This window comes from Halichoerus grypus, chromosome 9 (assembly GCF_964656455.1).
Source record: "Halichoerus grypus chromosome 9, mHalGry1.hap1.1, whole genome shotgun sequence".
Classification (NCBI taxonomy): domain Eukaryota; kingdom Metazoa; phylum Chordata; class Mammalia; order Carnivora; family Phocidae; genus Halichoerus; species Halichoerus grypus.
The window spans coordinates 109,994,829-110,010,389 of record NC_135720.1 but is presented as its reverse complement, the minus strand read 5'-3'; the positions used below and the strand labels follow the sequence as shown (position 1 = coordinate 110,010,389).

Sequence of the window (15,561 nt, the reverse complement as noted above, 5' to 3'; positions counted from 1 at the left end):
TGTTTAGCTGTAGGTAATGGAAGTCCTAATAGTGTCTTAAACAAAGAGGGGATCTATTTTTCTTTCATAACAAGGTGGGCAGTGGCTGGCAATGGTTCAAATGCTCAGTATTGTCATCAGAAACCTAGATACTTTTTTTCTTCCTATTCTGTCATTTTTAAATGTTGGCTTCTGTGTTCATGTTTGCCCCATATGGTTATAAGATGAAGCTCTAGACATCACATCCAAGTTCAAGGTGCTTGTGGGAAAGGGCCTTGCCTCTCCCCGTTATCAGGAAATCATAAGCTTATCTTATGTCTTATCAGCCAGAACTGTGTCATGTGGCTACCATAGGGGTTAGGGGGCTGAGAAAGCAGTAGTCTCCTTGCGGATGTACACATTGCTGGATGAGACAATGGGTTTTCTTATCAAGGAAAAAGGGGAGGGAGGTTATTAAGGGTAGAGGTACCTCTCTGTGCCAACCTCCATGAATGAGCATTTGAGCACTTACATACCGTGTATCATGGTTCTTTGGTTGTAGGCAACAGCAATAGACTCTGGCTTACATAAGCAAAAAAAAAAAAAAAAAAAAAGTCTGGGCTGTTCACAAAATTGAACTAGTCAAACCACTTGGCCTTGGGAAGGACAGGAATAGAGCATTTCCACAGATTTCAGGGCAGTTTCTTTAGGATTCGTCACTAGATTGACATCCCTCCAGTCCCCTTTTACCTTTGTGTGCCTCCAGGCAGGATTGACATTCTTGCAGAGAGTCTGATCAGTCTCATTTGCACATGCCCACCACATCAGAGCCCTGAGACTGGTGTCCTCCAGAGTCACGGGACAGGAGGAATCCCCCACACCCAAAGGAGGGAAGGCTGGGAAGACAAAATATTTTCATGGTTTGGGGATGGGGATTTTAAAATTTCTTTTATCATATTTTAAATTATTGTGAATAGGAAGACTGCTAAATTTTGCTTATTAATAGTACAACCAATCATCTAACAAAATTATATTTTTAATAGTTTTTAAAATTAAATGATTAATTTTCACTGAAATCAAGTTGAGGAAGAATTTAGTATAACTTGGGGGCTATAAGTGTTTTCACTAGGGGACTAAATCCTCTCTGGGGAGTCAGTGAAGGCTTCTAAGAGACTTGGGCTTCAGCCGAGATCTGAAAGATAAGTAGGAATTGGGGAGGCAAAGGGTCGGAGATGGGGTAGAACAGTCTGTGTGAAGACCCTGCCTGAGGCGAGGCCAAAAGGAGAAAAAGTGAAGAACTCAGGGAAAGGTAGCAGGGGAGGCTGCACTTCAAGTATTCCAATTAGCGATGTCTTTTTGTAGACAAAAAATTTATTACAATCATCAAAAATTCCTTACAGTAAGGTGAAGCAAGAAGCAATGCTGTGAGATCCATAGTCGTTTATCACAGTCGATCCGTTATGTGATCACACACTACATTCTTGACTTTTGTTTTCAGAGTGTGGTCGAACTATTGCTGGAGCAACCAAAGGGGGAAAAATGATGAGATTATATATAGACAACGCAGCCCCGGAGAAACTAAAAGGATTATGTGTATTTTTTGTTCGCTGTCACAATGATGTTGCTATAAATATTAAAAATATTCATGAGGTATGTTTGCATTTTTTTCAAATATACAGTGAAATTTTTTTCCAGCTTAATTGAGATGTAACTGACATAAAACATGGTAAGTTGTAGGCTGTATATAACATGTTGATTTAATACACTTATATTTTGCGAACTGATTACCACTGTAGCATTAGCTGATACTCCATCATCTCACCTAATTACCTTTTTTTGGTTTGTTTTTGGTGATGACATTTAAGGTGAATTGTCTTAGCAACATTCGAGTATATATTAGTATTACCTATAATCACCATGCTGTACGTTAAATCCCCAAAACTTATTCATTTTATAACTTAAAGTTTGATTGCTTTGACAAACATCTCCTGATTCCCCCTACCCAACAGCCCTGGTAATCAACATTCTACTCTCTGATTGACTTAATTCGCTTAGCATAATACCCTCTAATTCCATCCATGTCATTGCAAATGGCAAGATTCATTTTTTTGATGGCTGCATAATATTCCATTGTATATATATATATATATATATATATATATATATATATATATATATCACATATTCTTTATCCATTCATTTGTTGATAGACATCTAGGCTCTTTCCATAGTTTGACTACTGTGGACATTGCTGCTATAAACACTGGGGTTCACGTGCCCCTTTGGATCACTACATTTGTATCTTTGGGGTAAATACCCAGTAGTGCAATTGCTGGGTCGTACGGTAGCTCTATTTTTCAACTTTTTGAGGAACCTCCATACTGTTCTCCACAGTGGCTGCACCAGCTTGCATTCCCACCAATAGTGTAGGAGTGTTCCCCCTTTTCCGCATCCCCGCCAAATCTGTCATTTCCTGACTTGCTAATGTTAGCCATTCTGACTGGTGTGAGGTGGTATCTCATTGAGGTTTTGATTTGTATTTCCCTGATGCCGAGTGATGTTGAGAACTTTTTCAAGTGTCTGTTGGCCATTTGGATGTCTTCTTTGCACAAATGTCTGTTCATGTCTTCTGCCCATATCTTGATTGGATTCTTTGTTCTTTGGGTGTTGAGTTTGATAAATTCTTTTTATCTTGATGAAGTCCCAATAGTTCATTTTGCCCTTGCTTCCCTTGCCTTTGGCGATGTTTCTTGAAAGAAGTTGCTGAGGCTGAGGTCGAAGAGGTTGCTGACTGTGTTCTTTAGGATTTTGATGGATTCCTGTCTCACATTGAGGTCTTTCATCCATTTTGAGTCTATTTTTGTGTGTGGTGGAAGAAAATGGTCCAGTTTCATTCTTCTGCATGTGGCTGTCCGATTTTCCCAACACCATTTGTTGAGGAGACTGTCTTTTTTCCATTGGACATTCTTTCCTGCTTTGTCGAAGATTAGTTGACCATAGAATTGAGGGTCCACTTCTGGGCTCTCTATTCTGTTCCATTGATCTATGTGTCTGTTTCTGTGCCAGTACCATACTGTCTGGATGATGACAGCTTTGTAATAGAACTTGAAGTCTGGCATTGTGATGCCACCAGCTTTGGTTTTCTTTTCAACATTCCTGTGGCTATTCAGGGTCTTTTCTGCTTCCATACAAATTTTAGGATTATTTGTTCCATTTCTTTGAAAAAAGTTGATGGTATTTTGATAAGGATTGCATTAAATGTGTAGATTGCTCTAGGTAGCATAGAGAGTTTCACAATATTTGTTCTTCCAATCCATGAGCATGGAACGTTTTTCCACTTTTTTGTGTCTTCCTCAATTTGTTTCATGAGTATTTTATAGTTTTCTGAGTACAGATTCTTTGCCTCTCTGGTTAGATTTATTCCTAGGTATCTTATAGTTTTGGGTGCAATTGCAAATGGGACTGACTCCTTTATTTCTGTTTCTTCTGTCTTGTTGGTGTATAGAAATGCAACTGATTTCTTTGCATTGATTTTACATCCTTGGGGCTTACCTTTGAACCCCTGTTTGTTTTCTCTGTTCTCAACATCTTATGGTGTGTCTCCTCTCAAACCAACAATTGTAGAACTTTATTTATTGTCCTTGGAGGATGACTGCTTATCTTTGTACCTTCTAGAGTTTCCCGAAGTCCTTCCATGTTGACTTCTTATTCCTTATGTTGACTATTCCCCAAAATGTCCTCCAAATTTGCTGAAACTCAGCTGTGTGTGTGTGTTTGTGACTCCAGCTCTTTGTGGGTGTATTAATAAAGTGATAGAAAAACAGGAAGAAACTTCATGTTGCTTTTATAGATTTATGTCATTGGTACGGGAGAACTCAGTGTGGTCACTGTTGTGGCCTTCTCCTCCCTGGTCATCCACATCACTAAAAACACAACCTTTCTAATTAATGACCATGATCATAGCACTGTTCTCTTTAATAACTTCGAACTGTTCCTCATTTCTTAAATCAACGCCAGTCATCACCTGGATCTATTTATCCTAGATTTCACCATCTCCTCACCCTGCCTCACATTTTTGCATCAGTTCCTCTGTGCCTTTGCTGGTGTGGTCTCCCCAGTCACTGGGGAGTTCCCCTGTCGAAATCCTATCCTTCAAGGCTTATCTCTAAGATCACTTCCCAGATAAAGCCTTACCTGACATCCAGCTGACTAGTCTCTCTTCCTGCTTTAAGCCTCCTTGTGTTTTGCTTATTTTTATTTCCTCTGGTTCTTACCTTAGTGGACTTTGCACTGTGGTTTATTATGTAATTGACTTATCCCTCCAATGGGTCACAAGTTCCTTGGAGGAAAGAATGGTGTGTGACTCACCTTTGCCTTCTATTCCAGTTCTCAGCTCCGTGCCTTGTGCACAGGAGTTAACTAGGATAGAACTGGGTCGGGGGGAGGGAGGTGGCGGGGGAAGGGTGTTCCAGAAGAGAAAACCAAAGCACAGGATATTTCAGAGTGATCACTGGACCTAAAAAGAGCTGGAAGAAGGATATGGAAGGAAGATGCTAGAGAAAGTGTAACCCACTGAAGTAAAGCACAATCCCCATCTCTTTTCACATTGAGTCCTCCGAGTGATTCAGACATCCTGCCTGCACTTCTGTTCCTCCTGTCTTCCCGTTATTTCCCTTCCTGCTGAGAAAATTGCTCTGTTAGACACTGAAGCCATTGCCTCAAATCTGACTCATAGGCATTCAGCATTCTTTTCTTTTTTTTTCCTCTTCAGAATAAGTCTATTCACACCAACTATATATTTGCTCTCTTGCTTTTACATTACAGGTACTTAATTCATATGGAATGAGAAAAGGATGTCTTCAGGCAAACAATAAGACAGTTGGATACATTTGCTTCTTGTGGCCAGGGACATAATTTAATTAACAGAGGGAGCTCTCCAGCTTGGAGTGGGAGGGGAGACAATTGTTAAATTTTCCTGGCCTTGCGTGGTAGAGGGTGCTGCTGTGAGCCACCCTGAGCACAGCACATTCCCTGCATGAACGCTGTTTTGGGGGCAAAGGGAGGCCATGGAAGTGCCCAGATCCTCTCTCCTGTGTGTGGTTATGGCCTGCTCTCTGCAGTGTGTTCTCATTCATCTTCAAAAGTGGGATGGAGGGTCATGAGTTTACTGGAGCAAACAGAGTGTGCTTGCAAGGCTGGCTCTCTTGTCACCGTTAGCACGCATCTTCTTTGGTGTTCAAGAGAGGCTCAGGCTTCACAGTTTTTGTGTCATGTGGCCTTTCTCTTTTCTTCATATTTGTGCTAATTATTTCTATCAGTGGTTTTCTTAAGATCCTTTCAAACCCAATATGAAAATCTATTAAAATGGAAATAAGGTGACCCTTCCTTGTTTATAGTTTTCATTTAGATGTTCATCACTTTTAATTCTTCTGTTTTCTCTCCCGCATAGGTCTGGTTCAGTGAGATGTTTGAATCATCGTTCTGTTTTATACTGGTTATAAAATCCCCTTGTGCAAAACCCTGGATCAGTATTTTGAGTACATCCAGTCACTGCCATCCCTAGATAACCCCGAAGTCTTTGGGCTGCACCCTAATGCTGAGCTACAGCTTTGTAATAGAGCTTGAACTCAGGAATTGTGATGCCACTAGCTTTGCTTTTCTTTATCAACATTCCTCTGGCTATTCGGGGTCTTTTCTGGTTCCATACAAATTTTAGGATTATTTGTTCCATTTCTTTGAAAAAAGTGGATGGTCTTTTGATAGGGATTGCATTGAATGTGTAGATTGCTCTAGGTAGCATTGACATCTTCACAATATTTGTTCTTCCAATCCATGAGCATGGAACGTTTTTCCACTTTTTTGTGTCTTCCTCAATTTCTTTCATGAGTATTTTATAGTCTTCTGAGTACAGATTCTTTGCCTCTTTGGTTAGATTTATTTCACGTATCTTATGGTTTTGGGTGCAATTATAAATGGGATCGACTCCTTAATTTCTCTTTCTTCTGTCTTGTTGTTGGTGTATAGGAATGCCACTGATTTCTGTGCATTGATTTTATATCCTGCCACTTTACTGAATTCCTGTACGAGTTCTAGCAGATTTGGGGTGGAGTCTTTTGGGTTTTCCACATAAAGTATCATATCATCTGCAAAGAGTTTGACTTCTTCTTTGCTGATTCGATGCCTTTTATTTCTTTTTGTTGTCTGATTGCTGTGGCTAGGACTTCTAATACTATGTTGAATAGCAGTGGTGATAGTGGACATCCCTGCCATGTTCCTGACCTTAGGGGAAAAGTTTTCAGTTTTTCCCCATTGAGAATGATACTTGCTGTGGGTTTTTCATAGATGGCTTATATGATATTGAGGTATCTACCTTCTATCCCTACACTGTGAAGAGTTTTAATCAAGAAAGGATGCTGTACTTTCTCAAATGCTTTTTCTGCATCTACTGAGAGGATCATATAGTTCTTGTTCTTTCCTTTATTAATGTATTGTATCACATTGATTGATTGGTGGATGTTGAACCAACCTTGCAGCCCAGGAATAAATCCCATTTGGTCATGGTGAATAATCCTCTTAATGTACTGTTGAATCCTATTGGCTAGTATTTTGGTGAGAATTTTTGCATCCATGTTCATCAGGGATATTGGTCTGTAGTTCTCCTTTTTGAGGGGGTCTTTGTCTGGTTTTGGGATCAAGGTAATGGTGGCCTCATAAAATGAGTTTGGAAGTTTTCCTTCCATTTCTATTTTTTGGAACAGTTTCAGAAGAATAAGTATTAATTCTTCTATAAACGTTTGGTAGAATTCCCTTGGGAAGCCATTTGGCTCTGGGCTCTTGTTTGTTGGGAGATTTTTGATAACTGCTTCAATTTCCTTAGTGATTATGGGTCTGCTCAGGTTTTCTATTTCTTTCTGGTTCAGTTTTGGTAGTTGATACATCTCTAGGAATGCATCCATTTCTTCCAGATTATCTAATTTGCTGGCATATAGTTGCTCATAATATGTTCTTTAATTGTTTATATCTCTCTGGTGTTGGTTGTGATCTCTCCTCTTTCATGATTTTATTTATTTGGGTCCTTTCTCTTTTCTTCTTGATAAGTCTGGCCAAGGGTTTATCAATCTTATTAATTCTTTCAAAGAACCAGCTCCTAGTTTTGTTGATCTGTTCTACCATTCTTTTGGTTTCTATTTCATTGATTTCTGCTCTGATCTTTATTATTTCTCTTCTCCTGCTGGGTTTAGGCTTTATTTTCTCTTCTTTCTCCAGCTCTTTTAGGTGTAGGGTTAGGTTGTGTATTTGAGACCTTTCTTGTTTCTTGAGAAAGGCTTGTATTGCTATATACTTTCCTCTTAGGACTGCCTTTGCTGCATCCCAAAGATTTTGAACAGTTGTGTTTTCATTTTCATTGGTTTCCATGAATTTTTTTAATTCTTCTTTAATTTCCTGGTTGACCCATTCATTATTTAGTAGGATGCTCTTTAGCCTCCAGGTATTTGAGTTCTTTCCGACTTTCCTCTTGTGATTGAGTTCTAGTTTCAAAACATGGTGGTCCAAAAATATGCAGGGAATGATCCCAATCTTTTGGTAGCGGTTGAGACCTGATTTATGACCTAGGATGTGATCTATTCTGGAGAATGTTCCATGGGCACTAGAGAAGAATGTGTATTCTGTTGCTTTGGGATGGAATGTTCTGAATATATCTGTGAAGTCCATCTGGTCCATTGTGTCATTTAAAGCCTTTATTTCCTTATTGATCTTTTGCTTAGGTGATCTATCCATTTCATCAAGGGGGGTATTCAAGTCCCCTACTATTATTGTATTATTGTTGATGTGTTTCTTTGCTTTTGTTATTAATTGCCTTATATAATTGGCTGCTCCCATGTTAGGGGCATAGATATTTACAATTGTTACAATATTTACAATTGTTAGATCTTCTTGTTGGATAGACCCTTTAAGTAGGATATAGTGTCCTTCCTCATCTCTTATTATAGTCTTTGGTTTAAATCTAATTTGTCTGATATAAGGATTACCACCCCAGCTTTCTTTTGGTGTCCATTAGCATGGTAAATGGTTTTCCACCCCGTCGCTTTAAATCTGGAGGTGCCTTTGGGTCTAAAATGAGTCTCTTGCAGACAGCGTATTGATGGGTCTTGTTTTTTTTATCCAATCTGATACCCTGTGCTTTTGATTGGGGCATTTAGCCCATTTACATGCAGGGTAACTATTGAAAGATATGAATTTAGTGCCATTGTATTGCCTGTAAGGTGACTGTTACTGTATATTGTCTGTGTTCCTTTCTGGTCTATGTTACTTTTAGGCTCTCTCTTTGCTTAGAGGACCCGTTTCAATATTTCTTGTAGGGCTGGTTTCGTGTTTGCAAATTCCTTTAGTTTTTGTTTGTCCTGGAAGCTTTTTATCTCTCCTTCTACTTTCAATGACAGCCTAGCTGGATATAGTATTCTTGGCTGCATATTTTTCTCATTTAGTGCTCTGAATATATCATGCCAGTCCTTTCTGGCCTGCCAGGTCTCTGTGGATAGGTCTCTGCCAATCTAATGTTTCTACCACTGTAGGTTACAGATCTCTTGTCCTGAGCTGCTTTCAGGATTTTCTCTTTGTCTCTGAGACTTGTGAGTTTTACTATTAGATGGGGTGTTGACCTATTTTTATTGATTTTGAGAGGGGTTCTCTGTGCCTCCTGGATTTTGATGCCTGTTTCCTTCCCCCAATTAAGGAAGTTCTCTGCTATAATTTGCTGCGATATACCTTCTGCCCCCCTCTCTCTTTCTTCTTCTTCTGGGATCCCAATTATTCTAATGTTGTTTTGTCTTATGGTATCACTTATCTCTCGAATACTCCCCTTGTGATCCAGTAGTTGTTTATCTTTCTTTTTCTCGGCTTCTTTATTCTCCATCATTTGGTCTTCTGTATCACTAATTCTTTCTTCTGCCTCATTTATCCTAGGAGTTAGAGCCTCCATTTTTGATTTTACCTCATTAATAGCCTTTTTGATTTCAAGTTGGTTAGATTTTAGTTCTTTTATTTCTCCAGAAAGGGATTCTCTAGTATATTCTATGCTTTTTTCAAGCCCAGGTAGTATCTTTAAAATCATCATTCTGAACTCTAGTTCCAACATCTTACCAATGTCTGTATTGATTAGGTCCCTGGCAGTCAGTACTGCTTCTTGTTCTTTTTTTTTGAGGTGAGTTTTTCCGTCCTGTCATTTTTCCAGAGGTTAATAGATGAATGAGAGAACAAAATGGTAAAAGGGTAACAACAACCCCAGATAAATATACACTAAACAAATCAGAAGAGACCTGAAACCGGGGGAAAAGAAACGGAAAAAAAAAAAAAAAAAGAATATGATTAGGCTGGTTAATAGAACAGAGCCACACACTAGATTTTGGGTGTATTTTGGTCTGTTAGAAGAAATTGCCTCCCAAAATTTTAAAGAAAGAAAAACTTATATATATACAAAAAATAATGGTAAATATAATGAAGGGATGGAATGTGACCTTAAAGATGAGAATTAAAAAAGATTAAAAAAAGGAATGATAAGGTAAGAAGTTGGTGAAAAAAAGAATGAAAAAAATTAAAAGAAAAAAAAGAATGTGATCAGGCAGGAGACTAGGACAATGTCATACACTAGATTTAGGGTATATTTTGGTCTGTTAGAAGAAACTGTATCCCAAAATTTTAAAGAAAGAAAAACTTATATATAAACAAAAAATAAGGTTAAATACAATGAAGGGATAGAATATGACTGTAAAAGTGAAAATTAAAAAAGATTTTAAAAAAGGAATTGATAAGATGTTGGTTGAAAAAGGAAAGAAGAAAAATTCAACTAAAAAAATAGAAAAATAAAAAAAATTTAAAAATTAGTTTTGAAAGACTAAAGAATCATGGGATAAAAGGCATGAATTCTATGTGCTGTGTTCCCTTAGCGCTGGAGTTCTGCCATTCTCATTGATCGGTAAACTTGGTCTTGGCTGGCTGTTCTCGCTGATCTTCTGGGGGAGGGGCCTGTTGCCATGGTTCCCAAATATCTTTGCCAGAGGCGGAATTGCCCTGCCCTTGCCGGTCGGGCCTAAGTAATCTGCTCGGGTTTGCTCTCAGGAGCTTTTGTTCCCTGCAAGCTTTCGGTACAGCTTTGGAGGACTAGAGTGAAAATGGCTGCCGCCCAATCTCTGCCCCGGAGGAGCCGAGAACTCGGGGCCCCACTCCTCAGTGCACCCCCAGAAAAAAGCAGTCAGTCACTCCTGTCTCCCTGGTCTCTGATGGCACTCCGTGCTCACCCGGCCTGTGACTGAGTGTTTCTATCTCTGGCACCCGACCCCGTGTGGAGTCTCCAAACCCAGCAGATCCCTGCGGTGCACTCCCACACCGCTCCTCCCAGGGGAGGAAGGTGAGTTTCCCCGGATCTGCTTCTTGTTGGGTCCCTGCTGGAGGAGCAGTGGCCCGACTGTGCTGTGGATCACGGTTTATGGCAACCCCGAGCTGAGAGCCCGCTCCTCAGCTCTGTCTCTGCAGAGCTGTGATACCTGGGAGCTCTGCCGCTTCTCCGCTCTGATACCTGGGAGCTCTGCCGCACTCAGGCACCCCCGGACTTTCTGTGACCCCGAGGGTCCTGAGACAACACTGTCCCACGAGGGTTCCACCCCCCGCTTAGCCACTGGAGCGACATCCCTCAGCAGAGCAGACTTCTAAAAGTTCCGATTTTGTGCTCTGCTGCTCTATCACTTGCCTGTAGCAGCGGATGGAGGCCCCCTCCCCCGCCATCTATCTTCCCGAATATCGCCTCGGATTCACTTCTCCGCAGATCCTACCTTCCAGAAAGTCGTCGCTTTTCTGTTCAGAGAGTTGCTGCTCTTCTTTTCTTCGATCTCCTGTTGAGTTTGTAGGTGTTCAGAATGGTTTGATCCCTATCCAGTTGAATTCCTGGGACCAGATGAAATTTAGGTCTCCTACTCCTCTGCCATCTTGCTCCTCCCTCAATTATATGTTTTTTATCCTTCATTTTGATAATGTGGTATATCACATTTATTGATTTGCATATATTGAACCATTTTTACATCCCAGGGATAAATCCCACCTGATCATGATGTATGATGCTTTTAGTGTGCTGTTGAATTAGTTTGGTAGTATTTTGTTGAACATTTTTGCATCTGTATTTGGGATGTTGGTCTATTGGTAATTTTCTTATAGTGTTCTTCTCTGGCTTTGGTATCAGGGTAATTCTGGCCTTGTAAAATGAGTTTCAATGTTCTCCCTTCTTCATTTTTTGGAAGAGTTTTAGAAGGATTGATGTTAACTTTTTAAGTGTTTGGTAGAATTTACCAATGAAACCATATGGTACTGAACTTTGTTGGGAATTTTTATAGATTTATTTATTTACTTATTTTAGAGAAAGAGAGCACTTGAGTATGAGTGGAAGGGAGGGACAGAGGAAGAGGGAAAGAGAGAATCTCAAGCAGACCCCCTGCTGAGCATGGAGCCCAACATGGGGCTCCATCTCACCACCCATGAGACCATGACCTGAGCCAAAATCACAGGTTGGATGCTTAACCAACTGAGCCACCCAGGCACCCCTGTTGGGAGGTTTTAAATTACTGAATCAGTCTCTTTACTGGGTATTGGTCTGTTCAGATTTTCTATTTCTTCATGATTCAGTCTTTGTAGGTGGTATTTTTCTAGGAATTAATCCATTTCTTCTAGGTTGTCCAATTAGTGTGAATATAATTGTTCATAGTTGTTTCTTTCTTTTTTTTTAATATATATTTTTTAAGATTTTATTTATTTATTTGACAGAGAGATACACAATGAGAGAGGGAACACAAGCAGGGGCAGTGAGAGAGGGAGAAGCAGGCTTCCAGCTGAGCAGGAAGCCTGATGCAGGGCTTGATCCCAGGACACTGGGATCGTGACCTGAGCCAAAGGCAGACGCTTAACCACTGAGCCACCCAGGCGCTACGTTCATAGTTGTTTCTTATGGATCCTTTGCATTTCTGTGGTACTAATGTCTCCTCTTTTATTTCTGATTTTATTTATTTGAGTCTTCTCTCTTTTTTTCTTGGTCTAGCTAACAGTTTGTCAATTTTGTTATCTTTTCACAAAACAGCTTTTAGTTTTCTTGACCATTTCTATTGTTTTTCTGGTCTCCATTTCATTTTTTCTGCTTTTATCTTTGTTATTTCCTTTCTTCTGCTAACTTTGGGCTTAGTTCTTCTTTTTCAGGTTCCTTGAGATGTAAAGTTAGGTTGTTTAATATCGTTCTTTTTTCTTAGCATAGGCATTTATCACTATAAACTTCCCTCTTAGAACTGCTTTTGCTGCATCCCAAATCCTAGAGGTTTTGGTATGTTCTGTTTCCATTTTTATTTGTTTTGAGATATTGTTTATTTCCTTTTAGATTTCTTCTTTGACCCACTGGTTGTGCAGGAGCGTTAGTTTTCACATATTTGTGAATTTTCTAGCTTTTCTCCTATTACTGATTTCTAGTTTCATACCATTGTGATTGGAAAAAAAATATTTGGTATGATTTCCATCATCTTAAATTTGCTGTTTTGTGACCTACCATAGGATCTTTCCTGGAAATGTTCCATGTGCAATTAGAAAGAATGTATATATTTCTGCTATTGGGTGGAATGTTCTGTACATGTATATTAGGTCCATTTGGTCTAAATTACAGTTCAAGTGCAACATTTCCTTATTTATTTTCTGTCTGGATGGACTATCCACTGTTGAAAGTTGTATTGTCTGTTTCTCCCTTCAGATCTGCCAGTATTTGGTTAAAATATTTAGATGCTCTGATGTTGGGTACATATATATTTATGATTGCTTTATCTTATTGATAAAGTGACCTCTGTATCACTGTATAATAACCTTCTTTGTGTCTTATTACTGTTTTGGCTTAAAGTCTATTTTGTCTGATATAAGTGTGGCTACCTCTGTTTCCTTTTCATTTCCACTTGCATGGAATATAAAGTTTCTCTTTTCACTTTGAGCCTATGTGTATCTTTAAAGCTGCAGTGAGTCAGTCTCTTGTAAGCAGCATATAGTTGGGTCTTGCTTTTTGTATCCATCCAGCTACTCTGTGTCTTTTGATTGGTGAATTCAATCCATTTTCATTTAGAATAATTATTGCTATGTAAGGACTTACTAGTGCTATATTATTGATTGCTCCCTGGTTGTTCTGCACTTCCATTTTTTCTGTTCCCCTCTGTTTCTACTTACCTTTGTAAATTGGTGTTTTTCCATGTGGTATGCTCTGTTCTCTTCCTTTTTAACTTTTTGTGAATCTACCCTAGATTTTTGCTTTGTTGTTACCACAAGGCTTACATAAAATATGGATATAACAGTTTATTTTATGCTGATAACAAGTAACTTTAATTGCATATAAAAACTCTACACTTTTGCTCTTCCTTTTTATGTTTTTGATGTCACAATGTGTCTCTTTTTAACTGTGCATTCATTAACAAATTTTGTAACTATAGTTATTTTTATCATTCTCATTCTTTAACTTTTATACTAGAGCTATGTGGTTAACACCACTCATATTACAGTATTTGAGTATTCTGAATTTGACTACATACTTACCTTTTTTAGTGTATTGTATATTTTCATATGTGTTCATGTCAGTAATTAGTGTTATTTCATTTTGGCTTGAAGAACTCCTTTCAGCATTTCTTATAAGGCAGGTCAACGGGTGATGAATTACTTCAGCTTTTATTTGTCTAGGAAAATCTTTATCTCTCCTTCATTGCTGTAGGGTAATTTGCCAGATAGAGTATTCTTGGATGGTATTTTTTTTTCCTTTAGCACTTTGAATATATCATTACACACATTCCTGGCCTGCCAGGTTTCTGCTAAGAAATCTGTTGGTAACTGTCAGGGTTTGGTTCCCTTGTAAGTTATAAGCTTCTTTTCTCTTACTACTTTCAAGATTTTCTCTTTGTCTTTGAGTTTTGACAGTTTTATTACCATGTGTCTTGGAAAGGATCTCTTTAAGTTGATTTTGTTTGGTGACATATGAGCTTCATGAACTTGGATATCCAAATCTCCTCCCAGATTTGAGCAGTTTTCAGTCACCATTTCTTTAAATAAGCTTTCTGCCCTCCTTCCCTTCTCTTCTTTTTCTGGAACTCCAATAACTTGTGAATTGGTGCTTTTGATGATATCCTAGTTCACACAGGTTTAAGTTTTTGTCACTCTTTTTCCTTTGTTGTGCTCTGACAGGATCAACTCAAAGTTCCTGTCTTCTATCTCACAGATTCTTTCCTCTGCTTGATCCATTCTGTTGTTGATGGTCACTGTTGCATTTTTCATTTCTTTGTATTCCTCAGCTCCAGAGGCTCTTTTTCTGTGATTTCTATCTCTATTAAACTTTTCATTTTGCTCATGTATTGTTTTTCTGATTTTATTGAATTATCTTTCTGTGTTTTCTTGTACTCATTGAGTTCCCTTAAAACAGCCATGTTGAATTCTTTTTCAGGTAAATTGCAAATTTCCATGTCTTTGTGGTTGGTTACTAGAAAATTAATTGTGATCCTTTGGTGGTATTATTTCCTTTATTTTTCATGTTCCTTAAAGTTTTGCATCGCTAGCTTTGGGTTTGAGGTAATAGTTACCTCTGCCAGTCTTTATTACCTTCGGTAGAGAAATGCCTTCCCTCAGCCCCGCTGGTGATTCTGAGTCTCCCTCAGACCTTCTATGGATAAACCTGCTCTACACTTCTTTCTCCCTTTTGTGGTTGAATTCTTGAGCTTGTATGCCTTCTCTCAGTCCTGCAGTGCACCAGGCTGAGAGCCTCCCTTTCATTTTCCCAAAGGTGATGTGAAAGCTCAAGTTTGTGATCTCCCCCTGGCCAATAGATTTGGGCTGGTTTTCTTCATGTACTCACTAGCCATCTGCCAAAGCTTGTTCTCACTGCTGCCATCAGGAGCATGCACAGGGAGCCATCCACAGGGTAGGGGGCATATGTGGCTGAGGCATGCTGAGAGCTGGGGGTGCCCCTAGGCCAGTTGGGGGAATCCATGAGCCAGATATTCCTAGTGGCCATGCTGGGCTCTCAGTGGTGGGCTTCTTGATGGAATCTGTGATGCAGCTAGTCTGCTTCCCTTTAATGCCTTGCAAGAGTCTTTTCTGCTCCTCTCTCCTTCTTTCTGCCTCCTGCTCCCAGCCATGCAGATCATGATTCAGTACTCTGGATGGGGTGGGAGAGAAATGAGCCTCTTTGGCAGCATCCTACACAGCTGGGGAAGCTGGATGCTCACTTATGTGCTTTTACTTTCCCCTGCAGGAGAAATGATAGGCTGAGAGGATCTCTCTTGGTACTAAACTATGCTGCCTATGTGGATAAAGTCAAGCTGCTCCTCTTACCTTATCTAGTGCACCCAAACTCATATATATATATATTTTTTTACTCCAACTATGTGCTGGAACTTCTTTTCTGGAAATCTGGACTTCCACAAGGGCTCTCTTGTCTGTGGGTGACTAAGAGTGCTTTCTAGGGGCTCCTAGACAGTGTCCAAGAGGGGTTGGGGTTGGTACACACCCACTGCAGGTCCAACACTTGGACCAAGGTCTGTATGCCTGTTCTCTGAC

At 39.5% G+C, this 15,561-nt stretch overlaps 1 protein-coding gene and 1 long non-coding RNA gene across 2 annotated transcripts in view; one reads left to right on the top strand and one right to left on the bottom strand.

The window, feature by feature from the left end:
• DNAH8 (dynein axonemal heavy chain 8) overlaps positions 1-15,561 on the top strand; it is a 431,463-nt gene that overhangs the window by 71,644 nt on the left and 344,258 nt on the right. The window contains exon 5 of the mRNA XM_078055380.1: positions 1,457-1,608. Coding sequence (XP_077911506.1) covers positions 1,457-1,608 — 152 coding nt within the window. The remainder of the gene's footprint in view (positions 1-1,456; positions 1,609-15,561) is intronic.
• Positions 1-15,561, bottom strand: part of LOC144379086 (uncharacterized) — a 231,690-nt gene that overhangs the window by 19,107 nt on the left and 197,022 nt on the right. The window lies entirely within an intron of this gene.